The sequence below is a fragment of the Beta vulgaris genome, chromosome 5 (assembly GCF_026745355.1).
Source record: "Beta vulgaris subsp. vulgaris cultivar EL10 chromosome 5, EL10.2, whole genome shotgun sequence".
Taxonomy (NCBI): domain Eukaryota; kingdom Viridiplantae; phylum Streptophyta; class Magnoliopsida; order Caryophyllales; family Amaranthaceae; genus Beta; species Beta vulgaris.
Genome location: NC_079206.1, coordinates 54,418,879 through 54,445,941, shown reverse-complemented (window position 1 = coordinate 54,445,941; position 27,063 = coordinate 54,418,879). Strand labels below are relative to the sequence as shown.

At 37.3% G+C, this 27,063-nt stretch overlaps 3 protein-coding genes across 3 annotated transcripts; all 3 read left to right on the top strand.

The window, feature by feature from the left end:
* LOC104907895 (hypothetical protein) lies at positions 1–3,278 on the top strand. The gene is made up of 4 exons (XM_010696919.4): positions 1–296; positions 1,489–1,722; positions 1,803–2,454; positions 2,862–3,278. Exons 2-4 carry the CDS (start codon positions 1,542–1,544, stop codon positions 3,064–3,066), a joined length of 1,038 nt encoding a protein of 345 aa, XP_010695221.2. The 5' UTR covers positions 1–296; positions 1,489–1,541; the 3' UTR covers positions 3,067–3,278.
* A 12,659-nt stretch (positions 3,279–15,937) lies between these two features.
* On the top strand, positions 15,938–19,529 carry LOC104907896 (replication protein A 70 kDa DNA-binding subunit B). The gene is made up of 11 exons (XM_010696920.4): positions 15,938–16,271; positions 16,674–16,820; positions 16,907–17,125; positions 17,376–17,553; positions 17,639–17,909; positions 17,999–18,101; positions 18,184–18,308; positions 18,394–18,617; positions 18,704–18,864; positions 18,964–19,084; positions 19,192–19,529. Exons 1-11 carry the CDS (start codon positions 16,141–16,143, stop codon positions 19,390–19,392), a joined length of 1,881 nt encoding a protein of 626 aa, XP_010695222.2. The 5' UTR covers positions 15,938–16,140; the 3' UTR covers positions 19,393–19,529.
* A 691-nt stretch (positions 19,530–20,220) lies between these two features.
* Positions 20,221–21,393, top strand: LOC125497684 (uncharacterized). The gene has a single exon (XM_048645341.1). It carries the CDS (start codon positions 20,221–20,223, stop codon positions 21,391–21,393), a length of 1,173 nt encoding a protein of 390 aa, XP_048501298.1.
* Positions 21,394–27,063: the final 5,670 nt, after the last annotated feature.

Below are 27,063 nucleotides of genomic sequence, written 5' to 3'. Positions count from 1 at the left end.
TTGGTTTTTGAGGAGAGAGAAAATTTCGCCAAACTTTCTTTTCAACAAAACGCTTTCAATATCTCATTTTTAATGCTACCCACCTCCTATTTTTAGCTAATTTCATCTTCCCCTCTTTCTCACCTTCTTTCTCATTGCCCAGAAATTTTTTCCAAATACCCAGAAAATTAATTTTATTTCTGCAAAGAATAATCTGAGACTGTTGATTTACTGACCGTTATTTTCATCTTAGTGGCAGGATCAACAGTCTCATAAATAATCATCTAAACTTTATTTGGAACAACCATTTTAATTAGGTAAGCTTTCATTTCTTCTCTTTTTCAATTTTTAGGTAATTAAATCAAAGAAGTTTCGCAATTATGCATGCATGTCTTTTTTTTTTATGTGTGTGCATGAATATGTTATAATACATTTTTTTTGTACAAGGGTGAAAATATTGTATTGAGCATTATCTCTTGTTCTTATTGTTTTTATAATCCTTTTTTGTAGGACCAAATGTGACATATTGAAATTTCTCATGTTGTTGATTTAATTATTGTGAAGGTCAATGTTGGTTAAAGATGTTACATTGTATGATAAAGTTATTCTAATACATAGAGTTGAAATTTCTAATTTTTCTTGGAAATGTTGCTTCATAAAACCCTTTTGGTTTATGGTGGGGAATTAGTTACCCATACATTAATTTTCTATGATCATGATGCAATGCTTATTTGTGTGTTGCTTGTTTGTGCTAATTGTTTAAAGAGGAGAAAATCAATAAGGTTGATATAGTATCATACTTTTATGATGTTACTATTGAAGTTAACCAAGATGTTAAAAAGAGAAGTATATGGATTATTGGAAGTCTATTTTGATCTCAAATCACTATGGAAAATCTCATTGGATTAAACCCCTTGAATTCTTAGAATAATAATGATTGTATACATTAATCAAGAAGTAAACTAACTTAAAAGGATAGGAGTTAGCTCAATTGGGTAGAGCGCTCCCCCTTGGCCCTTGAGGTTAAGGGTTCGATCCTTACTTTAGCATGCTATGCATGCCTTACCAGTCAATGTGTTGGTTGACTTAATTTCGGGGGTGTTTGGTTCCTATAGTGGTATGGGTTTGGAATCAGGAATGAAACCAAGGAGGTATAGGTTTGGAACTTGATACCTAATACCATGTGTTTGGTTTTATATGGAAATGAACTTTTTTTCTTCTATTTAATACCTAGAGGTATTGGTATGAGCCAAACTCACCTACCCCTTGGGTTTCTAAACCCCATACCTTATGGGTTTGAGGTATGGGTTTTAAATATATTAAATAATTAAACAAACACTAGGTATGTGTTTTGCTCATTCTAAACCCATACCTGATACCAGAATCATGTGAACCAAACGCTCTCGAAGTAAAGTAATAAATGGATGCTAATCTGTGAAACAACTTTGTTAGCTGAGTTCATCCCATGTAAAAAGAGCTTACACAATATTTTCTCATGTTGATTTATAGTTTTATGTGACGAGTTTCGTGAACTTTGGCGAAGAACCAATTTGTTAGATCAAATGATGGAACATCAAATTGAGAGTGAAATAAGTAACAAAAACAATAAGGAAGACGATGAAAAATCTATTCAAGAAGACAGGCTAAGATCTTCCTCCTCTGTTTCTTCAATATCAGACATTGAATCAGCAATAACTGATTTTTCATGTGAAGATTCATCTCAAATAGATAGAAACGAAAATGGTAAGTTGACAATTCTCATCTAATGATCATGGCATATTCAAGATTACATGATTTAGCAATGATGGGATGTCTTGTTCCAGGTAGCTTATCTATTGATCGTGAGCAATGTGATGGTCCAGATCAGACACACTTGGGTGATGCATCAGCATTAAAATCCCCACCTGCCCAAGTAATGGAGCGGCCTGCTGATACTTCTGATTACAGAATTCCTTCATATGTGTTCGCCACAAGTAAACCAAATAATCAAGAATGGAGTACGACTTCCAATGAGTCGTTATTTAGTATATATACCGGGAATATGAGTTTCACTCGAGATCAGTTTAGTTGGTTGCTAGATCCTGAACTGCTTGGTGCTTACGGGCCAGGTGATATTCGTAAATCAGGGGAACTCCCTCCACCTTCACCAAGACAAGTGAAAAAATCAGAACACAAAACTGTAGATATACATAAAGAGGAGCAAATGCCGACTACATCCCAGGAGACGCTTAAATCAGGTGAAGAAATAATAGCTGCTCATTTTAAGACATTGCCTGTAACTCCACCTCCGTCTCAAGGAAGAAATACAGCTCGTGTTGATGAAGCCACTTATTTGGGTTTTGGGATGATGAAAAAAGACGATTTAGCTTGGGAGACGAAAGGAAAAATATCTTCAGCTTCAGATGATATACATCTTTCAAACTCATGTATATCACACCATTCAGATGCAAGTGGCCAGTCTTTTGCATTTCCAGTGTAAGTTAACAAACTATGTTGTTCTTTTTCCTCATTCATTTTAGTCCTGTCATAAATTTGGCCTTGCATATTCTGATGTTCATATTATAGTTTAAAACTTGTACGGTTATACCTATTCAATTGCAATTGGTTCAGCAACGTCTGCCAGGTTCATAAACTATTAATGATTCAATATACGACATTTTTGGTTGAATATAATGTAAATAGAGAAGGTGTTCCAAACTGTTATGAAGTGTAAATTTCTCGTTTGCATACGCATGTATAAGACAGTAAGAGTAGAGTTTTACACATAGTACAACAAGAATCATTTTGAGGCACCCTTATCATATCAGTGAGTTAAGTTGACTTGCATCCTTTTATTATGGTAAATAGATGATATGGATGCTAGTGATTTGGATGAATTACAGGCTTGCAGAAATTGGAAGAGATAAATCAGTAAATTCAGGGCACAGTCATGTACGAGCAAATCAACGAAAGAACTCGGTTGTGGTAACAGATCAAGAGGCAACCAAGTCTCCCAAGTCTCCGAAGTCTGCCAAAGCGACAACTGAAGTAGCGCCTACATATTGTTCATGGTTTTATTCTTGTTTTTCTTGTTGTTCATGCTGTTGAGACAGTAACTCAAGGAAACATGCAGATAGCATAAGGAGTAATTTTCATTAGTGTACTTTAGTCATCCCTTCTCACCACCCTGAATTCTTCTTATTTTTCTATTAAGTTTCACTAATCATTCATGTAGAGTTTTTCGTGTTAGAGTTTTCAGTCAATTTATGTTTAAAGATAATGTTCCCCTTTTTGTAACTATCATAGCCTTAGTCATGTAGATGCATAAAGTAAAATTTTCGACTAATCGGCATTATATTACCATTATGGTTAGTTAAAAAAATGGCAACTGCTCCCTATATGCATATTAAGTCTTAACTATCCATTCTAGTTGTGTGGATATTTGTCATAATCGTCATCGTTAAAAAGTTTGGGTGTAAATTCGAAAGGAACTACAAGAGGGGGTGAATTGTTGTGTGGAATTTATTGCCTAATTAATGCGAAATTTAAAACATAATCAATAACGAACTCAAAGTGCAAGAGAAATTTTTACGTGGATACTTTTTGTCTCAATACAAGAAGAAAAACCACGACCTCCTCAGGATTTAAACTCTTCAGTATAATAGGGAACCTCCTCTGTTACAACCTATTACATGCGCAAGTTCCACTCGGAACTCCAACTCTCTCACAAGTTCCACTCAAAACTTTGACTCTCTAGACTTAACTCTAAGTCTCTCAAGAGTTCACACAACTCGTTACAACAGGTTTACTCAAACCCTTCACCCCTGGATAAACTTCACCCCAAGTCTACGCATAAACAACAAGAACTCACTCAAGTTCCTAACTCGAACTTGATACAAGAATTCACTCAAACTCTTCACCAAGTTCCCATTACAAGAGTTCAATCAAATCCTTTAACCTCAAACTCAAAATACAAACGCTTGATAATTTGGTTTAACTCTAGTATATAGAAGCTGAATAACTGTAAAGGAACATGGCACTCGTAGGAACTTGAAACTCGATCACAAGAACTGACTTAAACAAGGAATAGAAAATATAATTCTTTTATAACGCTATTCCTTAAGCCAAACCTTATGGAATGACATAAGTCTGACACTATGGAAAGACACCAGTCATACGCTATAGAAATACACTAGTCAGCAGCTTAAAATGAATACATAAACCTCTATTTATAGTACGCTAAAGACTTGAGCACTACTTAATTCCATTTATTTGTCCACTAACCCATGAGCAGTTAGTTGGGAGAAACTTGGGGAAGAAGCAGTCAACTTCTTGGGCACAACTTATGTCACGTTCATAATAAAGCAGTTAGAGTAAAAATAAGAAACAAAAAGAAAATAAATACTTGGAGAAAAAACAAAATTTTATCAAAATATAATCCAAGAGATATATCCAAAACTCATTTTTTAATTATTTTTCTTATGCAACAAATATTTTACTGAAAAACTTTTTCATAAACTTGATATAAGTACATGAGTTCTTGTTCGTACAGAAACTCGTGTCAAGTTCCTGCACTTACAAAAATCATTATATATATTATAAATCTAGCCTTTTTATTTTCCAAAAACTAAGAAGATAAAATTAAATAAACTAAAGATATAAAATCAGTATCCTAAATTAAAACCAATGTTATTTAAAAACTACAAGTCTACAACTTATCCTAAAACAACTAATGTATATTATTTAAAAATAATTAATCAAGTATAGATTTATTAAGAAACAGACTCTAAATAAATCCTACAAATTAAGATAATAATATACAACATACTCACTGACTCTTAAATATGTTTGACTCTAAGTTCCACAAGTTCATTTTGACACTTTGCTCCATTACATTTCACGTTTTCACATACTTACATGCATCCTAGAAAATAAACTCATATTTTCTACCTTCATGCTCCATGCTGCTCTAACTCAAGAACATCATGTTGATAGCTACACCTCTGGAACTTCGACGTACTGGTTCAAGGAACTTCACACTTATAGTTCCTGATTAGGAATTGCTTGTTTCAACTATGAAACTTTAGGAACCACTACCACTTAGGAATTGCTCCCACTCAGAAACTCTTCCGCTCAGGAAATGATCCTACTCAGGAATTGCTCCCACTCATAAACTGCTGCCACTTCGGAACTGCTCCTACTTAGGAACTACTCATACTCAGGAACTGATCCCACTTAGGAACAATATATTCAATGTTCCTCTCAGGATATACCTAGGAACTGCTCTCTTTGTGTTCCTTCTAGGAACTCTTTTAGTAACTTTGTTTGTGCTTGCTTCTATATCATTTTTCTTGAAATCTTCATGCTTGGTTCCATCATATAAACTTAAATAAAGTCTAGTAGCACATTTGTATACTCAAACTTCTTCTCTCTTTGGATTTCTTCATTAGGAGCTTCACTTATTGGATTTCTTCTAGGAACTCTTCATGATGTGATATATTTAACCTTCCATGACTTGTTTTATGTTAATGTAATATGCACATCTTAAACACACATGTTAATTAGATAGTCATCATTTGTTTACAATCATCAAAACACTACATGACTCAACATTGAGGATGCCCATACAACCCTACAATTGGGAGAGCTTTGGACCACTAACAAATTCATATCTATATTATTATCTAAAGCAAAATCCTAAATTCTATAAGGCAAGCTCATATTAACCAAGTAAATCTAAAGCACAACCAAATAAAAGCTATCACATATGGCGTCCACGTGTATTTGTGATTTGGTGCATCCGAATTTATAATTTTTTTTTTTTTTTAATTTGCGTAAATTATGGATGATTTACTTAAATTATGGAATAAATATGGCAAGTTATATCATGATCTCCAATCCCTTCAAATTTGGCTGGAAAATATTCACTCCCATATTGTCTAAATTTCGGATTTCTATAGTAATGCATATATAGTAATGAAATTAATTTTTTTTTATTAATTCTTTCCTCATTTACAAATATGGATAATAAGAAAATTCTACATTACCAAAAAGAAATACATAAAAATGTGTAAAAAGAGAAAACTCACAATTGAAAATATAAAAATTGATGACTAAATCAATTTTCAAACAATTATAAAAGCAAAGATTGACAAAGATTTTTATTATCAATTTATAATCTCAAATAACATGCATTAGAAAAACATAAAAGAATTAAAAAAACTTAGAGAATATTCATTTTTTTTGCGGGTTCATAGTTATTTAGGATAATAAATAATTAAAGAGATAAACATACATCATCAAATATAATAATAATTTATATCTCTATTCCATATGTCAAGAGGGGTAGGACACTATAATATGAAAACTCCTATTTTACCCCTAACATATTAAACAAACTACACCAATAAAATAAGAAAAAAAAAACAAAAAAAAGGGTGAAATTAAGTAGAATTATTACCTATAAACTAACTGCTTTTAATCCTCTTTTGAAAACCGTTTCTACCTACAAAGAAAAAAAATGAACCTCCCAAAACTAGCAGTTAGGGCAAAAACTACATGTACTTCAACATTCAAACCACGAGACTCTGCTTCAAAATAGAGTCCCCTCCCCATTATGAAAGTACTCTCTTTAATTACCTCACAAAAAACCAACAAAAACAGCGCAAATCACTACAAGAAAATACGTCATTAACAACGGTTCCAAGCCGTCGCTAATGAGAAACAGACCGTCGGTAAAATGATCAACGACGGCCAACCGTCGTTGATAGTTGGACGTTCCAGATATAGTCGGTAATTAAGAAATCAACGACGGTCGCGCCGTCGGTGATAAGTCAACGACCGTTCTTCACCCTAATATCGACTGCGTCCAAGAGCGGTCGTTGCTTTTGAAACACCGACGGTTTCAAGCCGTTGCCGTCGTTAAATCAACGACAGTTCACAGCAGACGGTATTTCAGCGACGGCTTTAAGCCGTCGATAAAAGTTAAAGTCGTCGTTGTTTAATGTTTAGCCGTCAACAGTACTTTCTTTGTACAACGACTGTTTAGCCGTCGTTGTTTGAAGTTTAGCCGTCATTATCATTTTTTATTACATATTATAATTAAACCTGTACCTGCTGTACGGCAACACGAAATATACTACATTTAACCTGCTCTCGCATCGCCTCGTTCGCATTCTATATGTTAAACTATAAAAAATGCAATTTAAACATGAAATAGATTAGATTTATGTACACATAATACATCCCGATGTCGGGGAATAAGTTGTAAATGTCTATAATTAGACAAACTACCTAGATTAATTATATGTAAGCAAAATAGATCCCAGTGTCGGGAAATCAAGTCAAAGTCGAGTTCCAAAAACATATACCTACACATCTAAAATCAAAGCTAGATATATGCATAGACACTAAATGCATATATATAATTAGACTAAGTATATAGAAACTATAACTTAGTAATCTAGTTGCCAAAACCAAACAAACTACACTGTCGCGGGTGTCTCTGTAGCACCAGTGCCACCACCAGACCCTGGGTCATCGTCTGGTCTATGTTGTGGAGAGGGTCCTGTGTTGCAACCTGAGAACAAGTGGCCGAAATTAGACATGTTCCGCATCATTTCCTGCAGGAGAGCCCGATTTGACTCATCCGACCATGCTGCGACCCTTGCCTCCACTTCTTCCATCCGTGTAGCGACCTTTGCCTCCACCTGCGCCTCAAGCTGAGAAAAAATGGACGGCTCATATGGTTGTGAAGAGCCATCTCCTCGCCCCGATGTAGAGTTGTAGTACAAATGATCTCTCTGACCCAACCCCTGCACTTTACCTCTGTTCCTCCCACCACGAAAAAAGAGGCTGATCTCAGTAACAACTTTCCACACATGAACGGGGAGCAACTCCTTTAATGTTATCGGTAATAATCTTCCCATGAAGACATGACAATCATGACTTTTCATACTGTGCAGCTTACGGGACTGCATGTCCACACATCTTGTTAAGTCGGAAGCATAACCATCGGGAAATTTTAAATCTCTCACCCAGTTGCATAATACTTTCCTTTGAGATATGTCCAGTGCGAAAGGTGCTTTTGGTGGAGTTTCTTTTCCATTCGCATCCTTGGTAACATGAAGTTGAGGCCATTTACACACTTTAGCAATGTCTTTTCTGGATGCAACAGTGTCTGATGTCTGTTTTTTCACATCCATAATTGTGTGAATGAGTTGTTCGATTTTTTTTTTCTTAATGTGCATGAAGTCAAGGTTGTTAAGAAGATGCAGAGTTTTCCAGTATGGGAGCTCCCAAAGACAACTTTGTTTGAACCACCCTTTTTCAACTTTTTCAAAGTATTAAGTGCTTTTGGCCCATGTGTAGCCTTTGGCAAGTCTTTAACACATGGCCACAACTCTTCCCTGAAGATGATGCGTGTCGGAGACCCTTTTTCAACCTTATTTCTGCAAAAAGCTATTTGTTGTTACGAAAAGGGTGATCTAGGGGTAAGAATTGACGGTGACAATCAAACCAATAAACTTTACCCACATGGTCAAGCCAAAAAGCTTTAGATTTGTCCAAACATAAGGACATGCCTTTTGCCCTGTAGTAGCCCAGCCAAATAGCATACCGTACGCAGGATAATCATTTATTGTCCAAAGAATGGCAGCACGCATATTGAAATTTTTTCCTAGAAATATCATAAGTTGTTGCTCCAACATCCCATAGTTGTTTCAATTCCTCGATTAAGGGTTGCATGTACACATCCAAGTTTTCCTTCGGTTTTTTAGGACCAGGAACGAGCAACGAAAGGAACATGAAGGGGTTTTTCATGCACATCGATGGCGGCAAGTTGTACGGGGTTAAGATGACCGGCCAACATGAATACTGACCCCCCAAATTTTCCTTGTGGACCAAACCCATCGGTACACAAACCGAGCCGAACATTCCTAGGCTCGGATGCAAATTCGTCAAAGGATCTATCCAAATGCTTCCAAGTTTCACTGTCGCTAGGGTGAGTCATTTTGTCTTCAACTCTTGGATTTTTGGCATGCCATGTCATTTCTTTAGCAACGTTCTTTGTTGCATGTAACCTTTGCAATCTCGATGTGATTGGGAAATAAATCAGAACTTTCATTGGAACTAAAGACCCCTTAGAAGTCCTTTTGTATCTGTCACTATCACACACTCTACATTTGTCCAAGTGTGCATCAGTTTTCCAAAATAACATACAACCTTTGGGGCACGCATGAATCCTCTCGTGGGGAAGCTCTAATCCCTCCAAGATCTTCTTCGTATCGTAAAATGTGTTACTCATGTTGTTGTTGTTAGGTATTGCTTCTTTCACTAATGAAGCAAACGCATCAACACACCTATGTGGCAAATTGTACTCATACTTTAGAGATACTATTCTAGATGTCATTTCTAACACGGACATGGAGCTCCCTTCGTACAACGTAACGGTTCCTCATAAGCCTTTAATAGGTCAAGAAACACCTTTGCTTGAGGATTAGGCTCCTCGTCCATTCCAATAGGCTCTTCAACATTGGACGGTTATGGGTTATTCACAAGAGCACCGAAAATCATTTCACGGTATGGATTAGATGGCTCATGAGTGGATCGAGGTAACTCTTCACCATGAGAATACCAATCATAGTAATCAGGTATAAATCCCTTCCTATACAAATGCACTTTAACCGTGTTTGCGTTATGCATACGTTTGTTCTTGCATTTTGGACACGGACATCTAACTTCATCCAAACCTGGCCTTTCAGGATTTGCTTTGCAAAATTCAATGAATTCATCAACCCCCCCCCCCCTCAAGAACTCGAGACTCAAGTTACCCCCATTGTCATATCTATCATACATCCACCAACGCTCCTTCCATTTCATGGTGACCAATTCCACAATTCTAAACCATTTCAATCACAATAGTCATTAATAACCCACATGTGTACAATTCTACAATTCTAGACACATGATGATGCAAACATAATTATTTAAACACTTCAATTAAATTCGTAACATTACCCATAACAACTATGATAAAAAATTTACATTCACACAGCTAGCACAATCATTTCAATCCTAAACTAAATATATATTCCAATTTTCAACACAAATAATTAATTACAATTCAGACAACACAAATCACGTAATTAATGACTTGAGCACAAAAATCCAATCAAGCACCAAAATTAGAGCACTGGCCATCAGCAACAGCAGACGCAGAGGAGGGCCTAAATCCAAACCAAACCGTACATCGAACTTTCACCTCTAGACCACATGTAGTACTACTAGCTATCGAAACTTCGATACAATTACCTATGTAAACGTGAGTGAGGAGGTAAGATGTCCAATAAGCGATTTTAATGGTTAATCTTCTAAAATTGCAAGTGACTCATATTTAGGTGAAAACTCAAAATTCTATTCTAGGCAAGCACTTGATAAAATGAACTGAGCAATAATATATCCGTAGTATGTTTGCTACATTCCTAGAGGCTCCATCTGCTAATTAAGTCGTCCTACTAGTGGAGCAATTCAGCATACTTGTACTCAAAATCATGAAGAACCTTAATAATTTTTTGTATGCTAGAATCCATGCACAGAAAGTCAAGCAACAAAATCCATGCACATCAACTAAATCATGAAGAACTCGCCGAAAATTCCAATCATTAAACAAAAACGACCAAGACTCACCGGAAAATCGAAGCAATTACAACAACAAGAACAAAACAACAACAAACAACAATTGTTAAACAAGCAATTACCTGGACTGGAAGAAGCGAGGCGGCGGAGGAAGTAATGAAGTTAGCGACGCCGACTTAAGGCGATGGGTGTTGGCCAATTATATCTAAATTAAAAACTCAATTTTTAGGGCAGCAAAAATTTTAAAAAAATTAATAAACATAAAACGGTAGAATTACCGCCGGCAGGTGGTTGTGTCGCCGGTCTCCGGTGGCCAGAATTTTCTTCAATGCAGTTCAGTGGTGGTGGTGCGTGTTTGGCTGATTTCACAAAATACCCAAGTTCTCAAAGAGTAACAGTTAAGTGAGAGAATGTTTTGAGAAAACAGATCGCGTTAGACTGCAAGTTGTTTGAATTAAAGGGTAAAATATACCGACCGTCTTTTAAATACAGCGACGATTTTAAGCCGACGCCTAAATCAACGACAGTTTTTACAATACAGCGACGGTTTTAAACCGTCGTCTAAAACCTAAGAAATCTTAAATTTAAAATGATGAAGGCACCGACGGCTTTAGGCTGTCGTTGAAATCAACATTCGTTCAAGCCGTCGGTGTTGTGTTTAAAAGCCGTCGTTAGTTCCGACGGCTTGATACCGTCGCTATTATCAATAACAATGACTGCTTCGTTGGCTGTCGTTGCCAAGCCGTTGTTGATTTGACATTTTCTTGTAGTGAATTTAGATCAGGTTATTAGAAAGCATTTATAAATTTCATTTCTTCATAATACTTTTACAATTCTAAAGTCTAAATAATTTTTTTTTGTGATTTTTAATTTTAGGCACAAAGAGAAATGAAGGGTCATTGACAATCAACTATCAAGAGTAGCAACCAGAGCAATTATAAGTTGAATCATGAAAACAAGGAAATGTATTTCTTCAAAATTATTATTGTAAGGTGGTGGTATTTCGTGAGCAATAACAATAGCAAATGCAAGCAAAGCAATTACAAGTTTTCAACAATACAATTTCAAATTTAATTCTCATGTTTGATATGTTCAATAAATAGTTGAAATATGGATGGAATTAGGGAATAGGGACGCCGAGTAAGTAAATTGAAATGAAAATCTACATTAAAGAAGAATTCGAACTCGCGCACTAAAGGAAGAAGCATGCGACAACGGTGGGAGGAGAGAAAGTGGCGGACTGTCGGTCGTGGGAGTTGATGATAGTGGTGGTAGAATGGGAAGAGAGAGGGGGAAATTCATGGGTATGACGCACGATGGCGATGGAAGGTGGTGGTCGTGGTGTTAGTATACTGCTAGCTTGCTTTATTTATCCCGATGTTACGTACTTCTGGCTTGATTTTTTTTGCATGGTGGAGGAGATAGAGTGATGGTTGTAGAAGTTGTTGATGGCGGTGGTAGAATAATAACTTACTTTTGGACTTTGATTGAAATCTAACTTTTTTTTTGAAGGAGAAATTTCATTAATTGAAGGTCAAACGACATCTACAATAGATATTAAAGAAAAACAAGATACAATCAAACAAGGTTAAATCAAATTCGTCTTCGAAAAACTACAATGAACCAGATCGAGCAATACAACGCAACCCCCTTGTATTTGCTGAATCAAACAGCTATTAATGATGAAGTCTATCATTCTGAGATAGTTTGGGAAGAACAATCTTGATCGAGCCATGTTTACTGCATCCGAGATTCCAATACCTTCATGTTGAGTCTCGAACTTCAACCAATAAGAACAAATTCTCATACCTAAAAACAAAAAAAAACCATACTCACAACTCTCATAGGGGAGAAGGAGATCTCTACAACAGAGAGTACAAAAAAAATCCCATAAAGAAATACTAATTTATTCAACAAAAATAAAAACTGAAAATAAAAAGGGAGAGGGGCTTACCATGGATGAAAACATCCATGGCAGCCCCCTAACTGATGAAGAAATGGTAAGGGAAACTAGGGTTTAGAGAGAAAAATAGAGAAAGGGGGAAGGGAGCGGCTGCTTTTTACAAAATACTTCCTCCGTTTCTAAATAAGTGCAACATTTGCATAGTGTTTACTATTCACAGTTTAAACTTTAATTAGTTTTGGTGATTTACATTTTAGGAAAAACATAACCATGTGGGATCTTGTTAGATTCGTCTGAATGTGAATTTTTTTAATATCAACTTTTTATAATTTTTACTTATTGATAATTAAAGTTATTAATGGTTAAAATAATGCATTGGCAAATGTGAAAACAAGAAATGTTGCACTTATTTAGAAACGGAGGAAGTATAAGATATGTGAGAGGAAAAGTGATTGAAATCTAACTTTGTTGATGATGTTTAACTAGGTACGACAAGTGTGTGTGAAAACTCAAAAGTGGGGTTTGCATGTGGAAATATTTTTGTTAGGAGTAATACAGAAGCCCGAATAGAAACTATAAAGGGAAAAAGAAGAAGATACTTTGTACTTGAAAAGGTAAGTGTGCAATTAGCTTGGAAAAATTAATTAAAGTAACAGTGTTAGTGGTGCCAAATGAAATGGACAATTAAAATAACAAAATAGGAAAGAGAAATAAAATAGAAAAGTGGATGAACCGGAGTTATGAATTATGCATTTTGATGAAAAGAAATTGTGATTAGTTAGAGCATCCACAATGGCAAGCTACAACTATTTGTAACTTTGTATGCCACATCAGCTTTCCAAACTACAGCATTTTCAAGCTACAACCTCTCCCATTGGAAAACTACAACTACTTGTAGTTTTTGTAGATCCCACATGTATTGAAAAGTAAAATATGAAAGAGAAAAGTGAAAATGGGGCCCACAAGAAATTGACAAAGCAAGTAGCTTTGTGGAGCTACTTGCCTTCACAAAGCAACAAGCTAAATTTGTCTCCAATAATAAAGCTACTAGCTCTAAGTTTTGGAAAATTGCAAGCTAGGACCTCCAAGCAACCATTGGAGTTGCTCTTAGAACACTTGGCATGTTTAATGGTAAAGAGTTAATATAATCTTGCGTGAACCTGGTCTACAATAATATTATTGTGGGTCAAAGTCTTTTATTTAACATAGTGACACTTTTTAAAATCTTAAAGTTATACTATTATATAGTTTATATCTACCACAATGACTTTTTTTTATATAATATAGTGACTCTTTCTCACATTAGTTTTTTATGATAAATTTTTTATTTTGTAACATAGTAACTTTTTTTTCCACATAGTTAAACTTTACAGTTTTTATCTACTCATCTTTTATATCTATTTTTTTATATAGTGATTTTGTTTATATAAATTACATGAATTAGCATTAGGTCCACACTAAGTTAGTGTGGACCAAATCCATATAAGTTTTTTTTACAGTGACAAATAGAATTATATTATTTAGAAATGGCATCTTCATAAGTTAGTAGCAACAAGTGCGTCTAGTGATTTTTGTCATATAATAGAGATTTTGTTTGTTTGAGGAATTATAGATACCAAATATATTATTTAGAGTCTCTATTATATAAGCCATCATTTTCTAATATTTTTGGCTTATTTGTTGAATGATGCTACTAATCTATACTAGCTTTATATAGACGCGTTACAATTACTTTAAATTTAACAATTTAAAATACCCGATTTATTAGATGTAATTAACAATTACTTTAAATTTATACGTATTTTGCACGCATCACGTGCATATAAGACTAGTTTTTATTATTGAAGCACTATTCGTCATAGTATGCCTAAAAACCTCAATTACCCAGTGAAATTAAATTAAACTACTACTCATAAAAATACGCCTATAATATATATATATATATATATATATATATATATATATATATATATATATTATATATATATATATATATATATATATATTAGATATATATATATATATATATAACATAGCCTAGATCATTGTTTAAAAGGAGAGTTGTTAAAGTATCCATCAAATAGAAGATAACATATCCTACTTCAACATAGTCCTTTATGGAAAACATTACTCTTTACACTAAAGCAATGCTAATAAAAAACCATAATGTTCATCAACATTCACCATAAATATTACACTCTTGAATTAGTTTTTAACACTTTTTAATGTTACTATTAACATTATTATATTAGAGAACGTATTGTGTCGGACTCGTCCGACCATAATCTTGGTCGGACGACTTTCAGGTGGTTCCAATTTTTTTCAGGTAGTCTTCATTTTTTTTCAGGTAGTCTTCATTTTGTTTTCAGTTAGTCTTCTTTGTTTTTCAGTTGGTTTTTGTGCTTCAGTTAGACTTACTTGGGTTTCAGTTGGTCTTTATTCTTTTTCAGGTAGTCTTCATTTTTCTTCAGGTAGTCTTCATTTTGTTTCAGTTAGTCCAACTGAAAGAAAACAAAGTCCAACTGAAAGAAAACAAAGTCCAACTGAAAGAACAGAAAGTCCAACTGAAAGAAAACAAAGTCCAACTGAAAGAAACAAAAGTCCAACTGAAAGAAAACAAAGTCCAACTGAAAAGAAAACTAACCTCTGCTTTCTCTCACTTTCTCCTTCTTCTTCATTCCTTATAAACACTCTTCCGCACAGTCCCCGTTAGCTCATTATCATACAACCCTAAGGCTTCCATTGAGGAAGTTGTTCCCTAAGTCTAGTGATTGCAAGTTTTGAAGGTTTTCTAGTTCAGGTGGAATGTTGCCAGAGAGTGCATTATCAAAGAGGGTAAGTTCTACGAGTTCAGAACAATTTCCAAGTTCAGCAGGAATTTGACCAACAAAAGCATTAATGGTTAGATCAAGAACCTGAAGTTTTGACAGGTTACCAAGAAAACTCGAGATTGTTCCCTGGAGCTGCTTTTCAGTCAGAGATATCGCAATCACATTGTTTGTGGATGGGTCACAGGATATACCAGTCCAGTTACAGTGGTGGCTGCTACTATTCCACCCGGCAAGAGAGTGAAGAGTGTCGCATCGAGAACTGAGGTGGTGGCGGTGGAGATGGATGAGGCTTTGTAATGTGGTGGTGGTTGTGGTGGTGGTGGTGGGTTTTATGTGGGAATGACGGAGAATCCTTCGACCGCCGTCGTTGCTGTATATTATAGTACTGGGCTCAGCCCGTCTGACGAGAATATTGGGTCAGACGGTCTGACCCAATACTTTCACATTATATTATTGCACGCATCGCATTAATATAGTGCTAGTAATAGAAATATTTTAGGAGTGGGGAAAGCAAAAAGAAACCCAAAATCAATTTAGGCGCCAAAAACAAAGATTCCGGGAGAATCCATAACCTAGCAAATATTTGGGCGGTGAAAAGACTTCCAAAATTCAAATGAAGGACCAAAACTTTAAGAGCGCAACAAAAATGGCGCCACATTCCTCAAATACTTAAATCAACCCTCCTCTTTTCATCATTCTTCACTCCTACATTTCTCAACTCTCATTCTCTCTCCTCATTCATCACCCTAATTCCTCTTCTGATTTCCCCTTTCTTCAAGAGAGAGACAGTAAAAAAAGGTTAGAGAGAAAAAAATGGAGGTTAAAACAGTGAGCCCAGATGCTATTTCAAAGATTATAGCAAACCCATCTCCTGATTCTTCCGCTGATCTTCCAGATCTTGTTCTTCAAGTCCTTGATTTGAAATCTGTCGGCAATCGTTTCATGTTAGCCTCTCTCTTATTTCCGTTGTTTTAATTGTTTGATTATACATCTTATTTGAGTTGGGGTTTTGTTTAATTCACTTTTTGTTGTTTATTTTTGAGTTTTAAGTTGCTTTTAGATGTTTTGGTAGTTACTTTGATCTGGGTTGATATAATTTTTTGATTTGCATTGTTTTGGTTTTTCTGCTTCTTATTTAGATCTGATAAAATTAGGGTTTTAAGTTTGTCATATTTATGAAATCTAACTCTTTATTCTATTTGATTGATTGTGACTTTGGTAACTTGAATGAAATGATCTAGTTACAGTCTGTAATTACTAATTAGGGTTTTAGGTTATGTTTTCACAATAGAAATTTGTAGGGTTTAAGGTGATTGATTTAGCTCTTTTGCTTGAAAAATTTATAGGTTTACTGCCAGTGATGGAAAACAGAAGCTAAAGGGTATTCTGCAATCAAGTTTTTCAGAAATGGTATCATCTGGATCCATTCAGAATTTGGGTCTTATTCGGATACTTGATTACACACTCAATGACATCCCGAACAAACCAGAGAAGTAATACATTTATCTCATTTGCATAATTTGACCTCTTATGTGATTGTATAGATTGGTTATTGATTCAATATCTGAATTGTTGATAGGTATCTGCTCGTAACGAAGTGTGAGTCTGTGTCGCCTGCGCTTGAGTCCGAGATTAAGACTGAGGTGAAAAATGAGGATTGTGGTGTTGTCTTAAAATCAAAGCAGGATGTTAATGTGGAAGCTGAGGTTAAGAAGGAAGAATCGGGTATTATGTTTAAGCCTAGGCAGGATGTGGTTGCGAAATCGGCTGCTCAGATCATTCATGAGCAACGGGGAAAGTAAGTTACATTGCTTCTTTATATAAGGTGTAAAAAAAATTTGTAATTAGGTTTGCAATATTTGAAGTGTCATTGGTCATCAATTAGTTGGAAATTGCTGATTTTGGAACTATGTAGTGTCTGAAAATTGTAGTTATAGAAATTGTTGCAATGATTTGATTATGGATTTTGCCTAGTTTAAGCGATGTTAATAGTGTGTTTTTGGCTTGGTGGCTGGCCAGTGCTTAACAGTGCTTTGTTTGTGTTGCAGTGCGGCACCTGCTGCAAGAATGGCTATGACTCGACGAGTCCACTCTCTAGCTTCATTGAACCCTTACCAAGGGACCTGGACCATTAAGGTCCGAGTTACCAGCAAGGGGAATATGCGAAGCTATAGGAATGCGAGAGGAGAAGGGAATGTGTTTAATGTTGAGCTTACTGATGAAGATGTAAGCAAAAACTACGAGTAGAACCTTTTCTTTTCGGGTTTCTATTTTGAATTGAGTTAATACTTATATACTTTCATGAATTTAGGGTACTCAAATACAAGCGACAATGTTCAATGAAGCTGCAAGGAAGTTCTTTGACAGATTCCAAGTGGGGAAGGTTTATTACATCTCAAAGGGAACCCTTAAAGTTGCTAATAAGCAGTTCAAGACAGTACAGAATGACTATGAGATGACTCTCAATGAGTACTCTATGGTTGAGGAAGCCAGTGATGAAGGAGTATATATCCCTGAACCAAAGTTCAACTTTGTTCCGATTGATCAATTGGGCCTATATGTAAATGGAAAGGATGTTGTAGGTAGGAAATGCACAAACTTTACTGAATGAAACAGTTGGCTGCAACTGCAAGGGTTTACTAACCATTGCTTCTTGTGCTTTACCTTGCAGATGTAATTGGAGTTGTTCAGAGTGTGTCCTCGACTATGAGTATCAGAAGGAAGATAAACAATGAGATGATTCCAAAGCGTGATATAACTATTGCAGATGAATCGTGAGTGCAAAATTTTACTCTAGTTATTGGTAACAGTAACACTTCTTGTTCATCAAATAACTAACAAGTTGTTGAATTGCAGGAAGAAAACTGTGGTAGTTTCTTTGTGGAACGAGCATGCCACTACAATTGGCCAAGAATTGCTGGATATGGCTGATAAGTCACCTGTAGTTGCCATTAAGTCTGTTAAAGTTGGAGATTTCCAGGGTATGATTCCCCAAAAGCGGTTTAATATAGAAGGCTTAAATGAATAAAATGATAAGCTAATATATGAATATGTCCCTGATCGCAGGTGTATCACTGTCAGCAATAAGCAAAAGTATACTAAAAATAAATCCTGATTTACCCGAATCACAAAAACTAAGGTCTTGGTACGATTCTGAAGGTAGAGAAGCTTCACTGGCATCTGTTGGCGCTGGTATGAGCCCTTCACCTAATAGTGCAGGGAGGTCTATGTATTCCGACAGAGTTTCTATTTCACACATCACAAGCAACCCATCGTTAGGCGATGACAAGGTAATACAATGACCATCACTCTAATGCTAATGACTTGTAGTAAGTAGAAAAAAAATGTGAATCTCATTTGTTTTGTGTTCTGGCAGCCTGTGTTCTTCAACTTGAAAGCATACATCAGCTTGATTAAGCCTGATCAGGCAATGTGGTATCGGGCATGTAAGACATGCAACAAAAAGGTTACTGAAGCTATTGGATCTGGATATTGGTGTGAAGGATGCCAGAAGAATGATGATGAATGTAACTTAAGGTCAGGACAAAAGCAGAATATGAGATTATTTACAATCAGTTAACTTTTCAGTTTTTTCTTAGCCTTGATGATCCTAACCTTTTACTTTTTGCAATTCAGATACATTATGGTAGCAAAAGTCTCGGATGCAAGTGGTGAAGCATGGGTTTCAACATTCAATGAGCAAGCTGAGAGAATCATTGGGTGCCCTGCTGAAGAGCTTGACAAGTTGAAATCACAGGTGTGTTTACCTTGTAATTCAAAAGACTTTAAAACATGTTTACTGACTTCCAATTATCATGTCTGTTAATTACTTGTCTAATAAATGTGTTATTTGTTATTCTCCAGGAAGGAGAAGAGAATCTCTACCAAGTGAAGCTAAAAGAAGCTACTTGGGCGCCTCATACTTTCCGAGTAAGCGTAGCGCAAACCGAGTACATGAATGAGAAGAGGCAAAGGATAACTGTAAAAGCGGTTGCCCCGCTTGATTATGCAGCTGAGACAAGTTTTCTGCTTGATGATATATCTAAAATGAAAGCCTCCCAGTAAAAGCTCTTGTTCAAAAGTTAGCAGTAGCTTATGATATCTATTTTCTAGGAAATTATATTGGATGTTTTTGTGAATCTGAAGCTATCAAACAGAAGTATTGTGCTTATTGTAATATATGCAATGCAAAATTAGCCCAACTTGTTTGTGTTTTTTTTCTTAACCTCGATGCTAAAGAATAGATTTAGCTAGTATACTATCCATGTGAATTAAGGAATGACTTGACTTGTTTCTCTAAAGGCTGTCATAATAGTTGGTAACAGAAGTTCAAATTATCAAATTACTGAGTATGTTAGCATTTGGAAGTATTTTGACCTTCCTATTAACTAGCTGCTAGTTTTTCATGGAGAAAATGAACATTCAATTATAATCAGACGAGCTTAAATCTATGTCAGTTTCAAGATTACATTGACCGAATTCATCAAACACCATCCCTCCTGAAAAACAAAGCACACCATGGATTTGATTGGGGTGAGAGTTTGAGTATTGCAAAGTTTGATCAATAGAGATTTATGAACATACTTGAAATATTTTAGCTAGTGTACTTCAACATGATAACTTAGAATTACTCCCTCCGTTTTATATTACAAGTTACACTTTTCAATTCGGACTCTTAGGCAATTTTTGGAGAAGAGAGAGGTAGAGAGTAAAAAGAAAAAGGGACCTATGTGAGAGGAGACAATTTATTGCTCAAAAAAGAAGTGTAGCAAGTAATGTGAAACCTCCCACAATGGAAAGTATAACGAGTTATGAAACGAATGAAGTAATAGTTTGCACAAAACTTACGGAAATTTCAAAAGCCCATTCAACAAAACAAAAAGAAGAGTGAAGATGAGGGAAATTCTCTCTAGTGAGCGAGAGAAAACTTTATCGAGTGAAGAGAACGACATTCTTCAGCGATCTAATAAGAAATTCAAAAGGCATATTGATGATTCTCAGGGGAATGTGGAAATGGAAATTCAACCTTCTCCTGTGGTTCCTGCTAGAAAATCGTATAGCCAGATGGCTCAATCGTATGGCAAGGCGGTGAACCCTTTGTATGAAGGAGGAGAAGATGAAGATGACTGTTTCTCTGATGAGGATAGAACGTCAGATAATGAAAATGATGATGAAAGCTGCCCGAACATTGTTTTATCCAAGGAAGACAAGAGACGAATTCGCAGTCCATGGAAGAATGCCATTATTATCAAATTATTTGATAAGAAAATGGGGTATGAAGCGCTAATGCGCCGATTAAAATTTAAATGGAGTCTTAAAGGAAATATTGCGCTTACGGATGTGGGACATGCTTTCTATGTGGTTCGTTTTACTAGTTACGAAGATTATGAATTCGTTATGACTCAAGGGCCATGGATGATTGGAGATAGTTATTTAACTATTCGAAAATGGGTTCCAAACTTTATTGCGAATGAAGCCCTGATGAGACATTTAACGGCGTGGGTTCGTATCCCTAATTTATTTGTCGAATATTTTGATAAGCAAATTCTGTTTAAAATTGGAGAAAAGATCGGGAAGGTTATTAAAATTGATAGGAATACTGAATCCATGGATCGAGGGCAATATGTGCGATTCTGCATTGAAGTGGATTTGGCGAAGCCCCTTCTCCCCAAATTCAAGCTCAATCGAAGAATATGGAGAATCCAATATGAAGGGCTGAGAATGATTTGTTTTAAACGTGGTCACTTGGGGCACAAGGAAGATAGTTGTGGGAAAGCTCCAGAACTGAGAGATGCGGGAACTATTGCCCATGGTGTGAAGTCTGATCACATCCAGGCTCCTAATGTCGCTCAGTGTCAAGGTCCTGAGGTCCATAACAAATATGGAGAATGGATGATGGTAGCTAAGCCAAACCGGAGATCCTCAAACAAAAATACTGTTGAAAATAAAGGCAAAGAAGCCACTCCTATGAGGGGAATTGGGGGAGCAGGACGAAGTTTGAATTTCCCTAAACAGAAAAATTCATCTTCAGCTACTGTTCAAAATAGTGAAGGCCCTGTGGGATAGAGGTTTGAAGTGCAGGAAAATGAGTCAATGGATATTACAGTAGAGGAGAAACAAGGTGAGGAATTTACTAAGGAAACCCACGTAACTAATTTAGGGCAAGTTAGTGGGCGGGTCGGTAATTTGGAGGAGATGGATACCCCGGGGATGGTTGCGGCAAATAACTTAGGATCAAGTGGGGCTACAGAGGCTGCGACATCTATGGAAACAATATCGAATGATAAGGAAGTTGTTATAGATAGGCAAATTTTGAGAAAGGAAAATATGGGAATATCTTTGGAAAATATATCTTTATATTCTAAAGATAAGGAGTTGAAAAAAATAGGACTACGCGCGTCAAACAACTTACGCGTTAATTTGGAAACTGCCTCTAGAATTTCTCACCCTCGTATCCCGAAATTCAAGAAAGGCCCTTCTCGCAAATTATCTGCTCATCGTGCTGTGGGCAAGGAAAACATTCCAGTAGGTGGGCAGGTTGTTGCTAAATTAGGGTGTGGTAAGAGTGTTCAACCTTCTATTCCAGACATCAATGGCGGACTCGGGGATCCAAAACCTCCCAATCACTCTGATCTCTCATATCCCTCCGGCAATAGAGATCTTTGTAGAACAGGAGAGCGACGACCCGTCGATGATAGTGACTCATCCATTGGCAAATCGGGTTTGGATGGAGTTCAACTCTTATCTACCCCCGGAGAACACTGTGTCGTTCTTAATGATGACACTGGGATTTCCTTTCATCACAGATGGACTAATGAGAGCGCTGAGGGAGTTGTTCCTTGCAATGATGCCTAGGATTCCTCTTCGGGAGTACGATAGGTATCCTCATTTTCCTATGTTTAATATGTCTATTAAAATTTTAATTTGGAACGTCCAAGGAGTGGGAAATAAGATCGCTATTATTAGGGATTTAGTCAGAATTAATCGCCCTACCATGTTAGTCGTTGTGGAGACACATCTAAGTGGTGAGCAGGAGGATAATGTGTGTGCTCGAATTGGCTTTTCGGGTAAACAAAGAGTGGAAGCCCAAGGTTTTGCGGGTGGTATATGGATGTTTTGGAAAGCTGAGGAGATTAGTGTTTCGTCCTATGGGTCGAATTCTCAACATCTCACGGTGGAAATTAAGAAGACTGGAGATGAACCGTGGTTGTTTTCGGCGGTTTATGCTAGCCCTGATAGTATTATGAAGCGTGAGCTGTAAGCTGAGCTTGAAAATATTCGTAGAACGTATGAGGGGCCCTGGCTCCTAGCTGGAGACTTCAATGACACAATTTGTATGAGTGAACGGAATGGTGTTGATTCTTCTGAAATGCAGCGAAGATGTAGAAATTTCGCCAACTGGATTGCCAATAACGAATTAATCGACCTTGGTTTTTCTGGCCCTGCGCATACTTGGTATTGAGGGAATTCTGAAGAAACGTTCAAATCAGCGCGTCTCGATAGAGGGCTGGTTAGACAGGTTTTGCCCTATTTTAATGAGTACGACAGGTTTTGCACCCGTGGCTAGAGCTGTTAGACCTTTCCGATTCCAAGCTACTTGGTTAAATCATGAAAAGTTCCATGAGTTTGTCATGACCAATTGGGTGTCGTCGGCCCCGATTGTTCCATTTTTGAAATCCTTTGCTTCGAAAATCCAGACATGGAATAGAGATGAGTTCTATAATATTTTTAGGAGGAAATCCGAGCTTTGGGCGCGACTAGAGGGTATCCAAAAACGTTTGGCTCAAGGGGGCCACACTCATCTCCTCAAATTGGAGGAAAAACTTCGTCAAGAAATGGAAGTAGTTCTCAATGATGAAGAAATGTTGTGGTTTCAAAAATCAAGGCTTGAAGCTATTAGCGAGGGGGACCGAAATACTCGCTATTTTCATCTTTCCACTATTATTCGAAGAAAGAGAAATAGAGTTGATGCTCTTCTGGATGAGCAAGGTAACTGGGTTACGGACGCTGCTCAAGTAAAAGATATGGTTCTTTCATTTTGGAGGAAGTTGTTTCAAGATGATCGTGAGCTGAGATCACATGGTCCTCTTCCAAGGGACTATTTTCCGGAAATTTCAGCTAATGATCGTGACAAGCTAGCTAGGCCTTTTAGTCCTTGTGAAGTCTATGCGGCTCTAAAAGATATGCAACCTTTTAAGGCGTCGGGTCCGGATGGGTTTCAACCGGTCTTCTACCAACGTTTCTGGAACCTTGTTCAACCAAATGTGACGCAATTAGCAAGTGATGTTCTCTCGGGCTGCTCTTTCCCGGATGGTCTGAATGATGCTTATTTGGTGCTAATTTCTAAGGTTGATTCTCCTAGTAAGCCGAATCAATTTCGGCCTATAGGACTTTGCAATATTGTCTATAAGCTAGTCACTAAGGTGATAGTGAACCATATTAAGCCTGTGCTTTCGACCCTTATTGCGCCGACTCAATGTAGCTTTGTGCCGAAGAGGCAAATTACGGACAATGTTATCATTGTTCAGGAGATGCTGCATTCTATGAGGGGTAAGCAAGGGAATAGAGGATCCATGATGGTGAAGATAGATTTTGAAAAGGCATATGATCGCCTTAAATGGAGTTTCATCCGAGACACTTTGCTAGAAATTTGTCTTCCCCAGACTATGGTGGATGTAGTGATGAATTGTATTGAATCGGCTAAGTTGAGCATTTTATGGAATGGTGAACCTATGGAGTTCTTTCATCCTTCTCGGGGAATTCGACAAGGGGACCCTTTGTCCCCTTACTTATATGTGTTATGTATGGAGAGACTTTCTCATTTGATTGAGCGTGAGGTTCAGTTGGGTGGGTGGAAGCCGGTGCGAGCAAGCCGTAATGGTCCTTCGATATCACATCTGGCGTTCGCGGATGATCTTATCCTTTTCAGTGAGGCTTCGGAGGAGCAATCTGAACTCATGATGGCTTGGTTAGACAATTTTTGTGGTGCTTCTGGGAGTAAGGTGAGTATCGAGAAATCAAAAGTTTATTTTTCTCCTAATACCCATGTGGAAGTCCAGGAAGCAGTGTGTAGGAAGCTTGGTATGGAGGCCACGCTGGACTTTGGAAAGTATCTTGGAGTTCTATTAATGGGCGAACGTCCAAAAGAGAATATCAATATTTGGTTGACAAAATCAATGACAAGCTTCCCAGGTCTACTTGCGACGAAATTGATAGGCGCAACAAAGATTTCTTATGGGGCGAACTCGAAGGTGAAAGAAAAGTGCACTTAGTGTCGTGGGACAATGTGAACAAGCCAAAGCAAGAATGGGGGCTTGGGATTAAATCAATGCGACAAGCGAATGCAGCGTTTTTAGCAAAGTTGGGATGGCGTTTGTTAGCGGAGCCGACTTCTTTATAGTCAAGTTTGATGCGTGCGAAATATTGTGACAATAGATGTGATATAGATATGTTTAAGGAGAAGGCAAACGCTTCTAATGCATGGAGAGGAATTATTAGTAGCATAGATATTGTGCGTAAGGGGATAAATATGGCGGTGGCAAAATGGAGCTAAAACTTTCTTTTGGCACCATAGGTGGGCCACTGATAAACCTTTGCTTGAACTTTCGACTGTCGAGCCTCCACTCACAATTCAAGACGTGACTGTAGGTGAGATGTGGGACCCGAATACGGGGTGGAAGTATGATACGTTTGCTAACTTTCTACCCCAAGAAGCTCTAAAGAAGATAGCTGCTCATGCTTTGATAGAGGACGAGGAGGCGATTGATGAAATTTATTGGAATGGGTCTCCATCTGGGGGATTTTTTCTTGGGTCAGCCATGAAAATAGCCCAGCAAGGTGTGGTAGATGATGTGAGTAGTGATGAGCATTGGAAGTGGATTTGGAAGCTGCCTATACCTCAACCGGTTCAGATGTTTCTTTGGTTATGTTACCAAGATCGGATTATGTCGAATAGCAACAGGTTTATTAGGCATCTTACCGATGATCCCCGATGCTATGCTTGTGGGGAGGTAGAAGAAAATACGTCTCATATCCTTCGGGATTGCCCAACAGCAACTTTGGTTTGGCGTAAATTAGGTGTTCCTCTGGGAGATGCGCACTGGAGAGGGTCGATTAAGGTGTGGATGGCGAATCAACTTGGGGTGGGTTTTGGGTCGAATAATGAGGATTGGAAGCGAGTGTTCTCGATAGCTTGTTGGTGGTTATGGAAGTGGAGAAATGAGAGGGCTTTTAACTCCTCCCCTAACATTCCGGTGGACCAAAGGAGCTTCATTTTAGCTCGGGTGAAACAGGTAGAACTGGCTATGGCTAGAGTGTGTCCCATGCAGCATAATTTGATTACCCAGAGGGTAGAAACTTTAGTGAAGTGGTGTCACGAGGGAGTTGGTTGGGTCAAACTCAATACTGATGGAGCTGCGAAAGGAAACCCCGGACCAGCTGGTGGGGGTGGGTTAATTCGCGGCCATCGAGGAGAGTTATTCGAGATATTTGCCATTAATTGTGGTGATTGCTCTTGTACTCGGGCGGAACTAATGGCGGTGCTGAAAGGGTTAGTGATAGCTTGGGATGGGGGGCATCGAAAGGTACATGTTGAGTTGGATTCAGAAGTGGTGGTACGTATGCTCACGGACGAGCCTCCGGCGACATCTCCGTTTATTCACCTCATTCGTAAATTCGTAGCGTTTATCAAACGTGATCAATGGGAAGTTAAGGTCTCCCACTGTTATAGAGAGGCAAATAAGGCCGCAGACTGGCTTGCGAATCATGGCGTTAACCTTCAACAACCTATGCTAGTGATGGAGGCGGTCCTTAAGGACCTTCATGCTGTTTTATTGGAGGACCTAAGTGGAGTTGGGTGGCCTAGGTTAGTTCCTGGGCAGATGGGGGGTGGCCTGACGGGTGCCGCTGCTGTGTAGGCATACTCCGGGGGCTGGTGATGTGATGTTTCTGTTTTTGTTTCTTAGTAGTTCCTTCCTGTTTGTTGTAGTCCCTCTCTTTTACACCGAAAAAAAAAAAAAAACTTACGGAAATTTCAATATATAGCAGATATTATTTTTAGTATTTCCTTGGTTTTCCAAAAAGCAATCAGAAAAACGTTCCAGGCCTCAAGGGAAATACTGATTCTACTAACATTAGGATTTGCAAGTAACCTATCAAATAATTTCCAATTCGAATTCGAATACAATTCCTAGTTATATTTTGTTTGAATACACCCTACTAATCTATCTACCATATATAAATATACGTTGGTGGCTCCTTTAAATCTCCTGAAGAAATTTTACTCACTCCTTAAAAGTTTAGTAATTGAAGAAACATGTTCAGCCAACTTCAAAATTTCTTCTCCAACAACAACCACCACCACCACAACAACAATGTCAGAAATAACTTAGATTTCAGCCAACTTATTCTCAATATCTTCCCTAACGACGACGTCGGATACAATGAAGATTTGATCCAGTATGAACTCTCGGACATAATCTATTATGATGAACGCAAAAATATCACCTTTAATGCAGAAGATCCCTTTATGTGTTCTTTCACATCATTAATTAAACCCGGCCAATATTTAACAAAAGAACAGCTTAATGAAGAGCTTCAACTTTTTATTAGTTCTGGTATGTTTGAGAAGGTTAATTTACAATACAGAAATAATCCTGATCTCACACTTAGTGTCAAGATTTCCTTCACTGAAAATACATGGCAACCAGCTGATTCTTTTAGATGCATCAACATGGG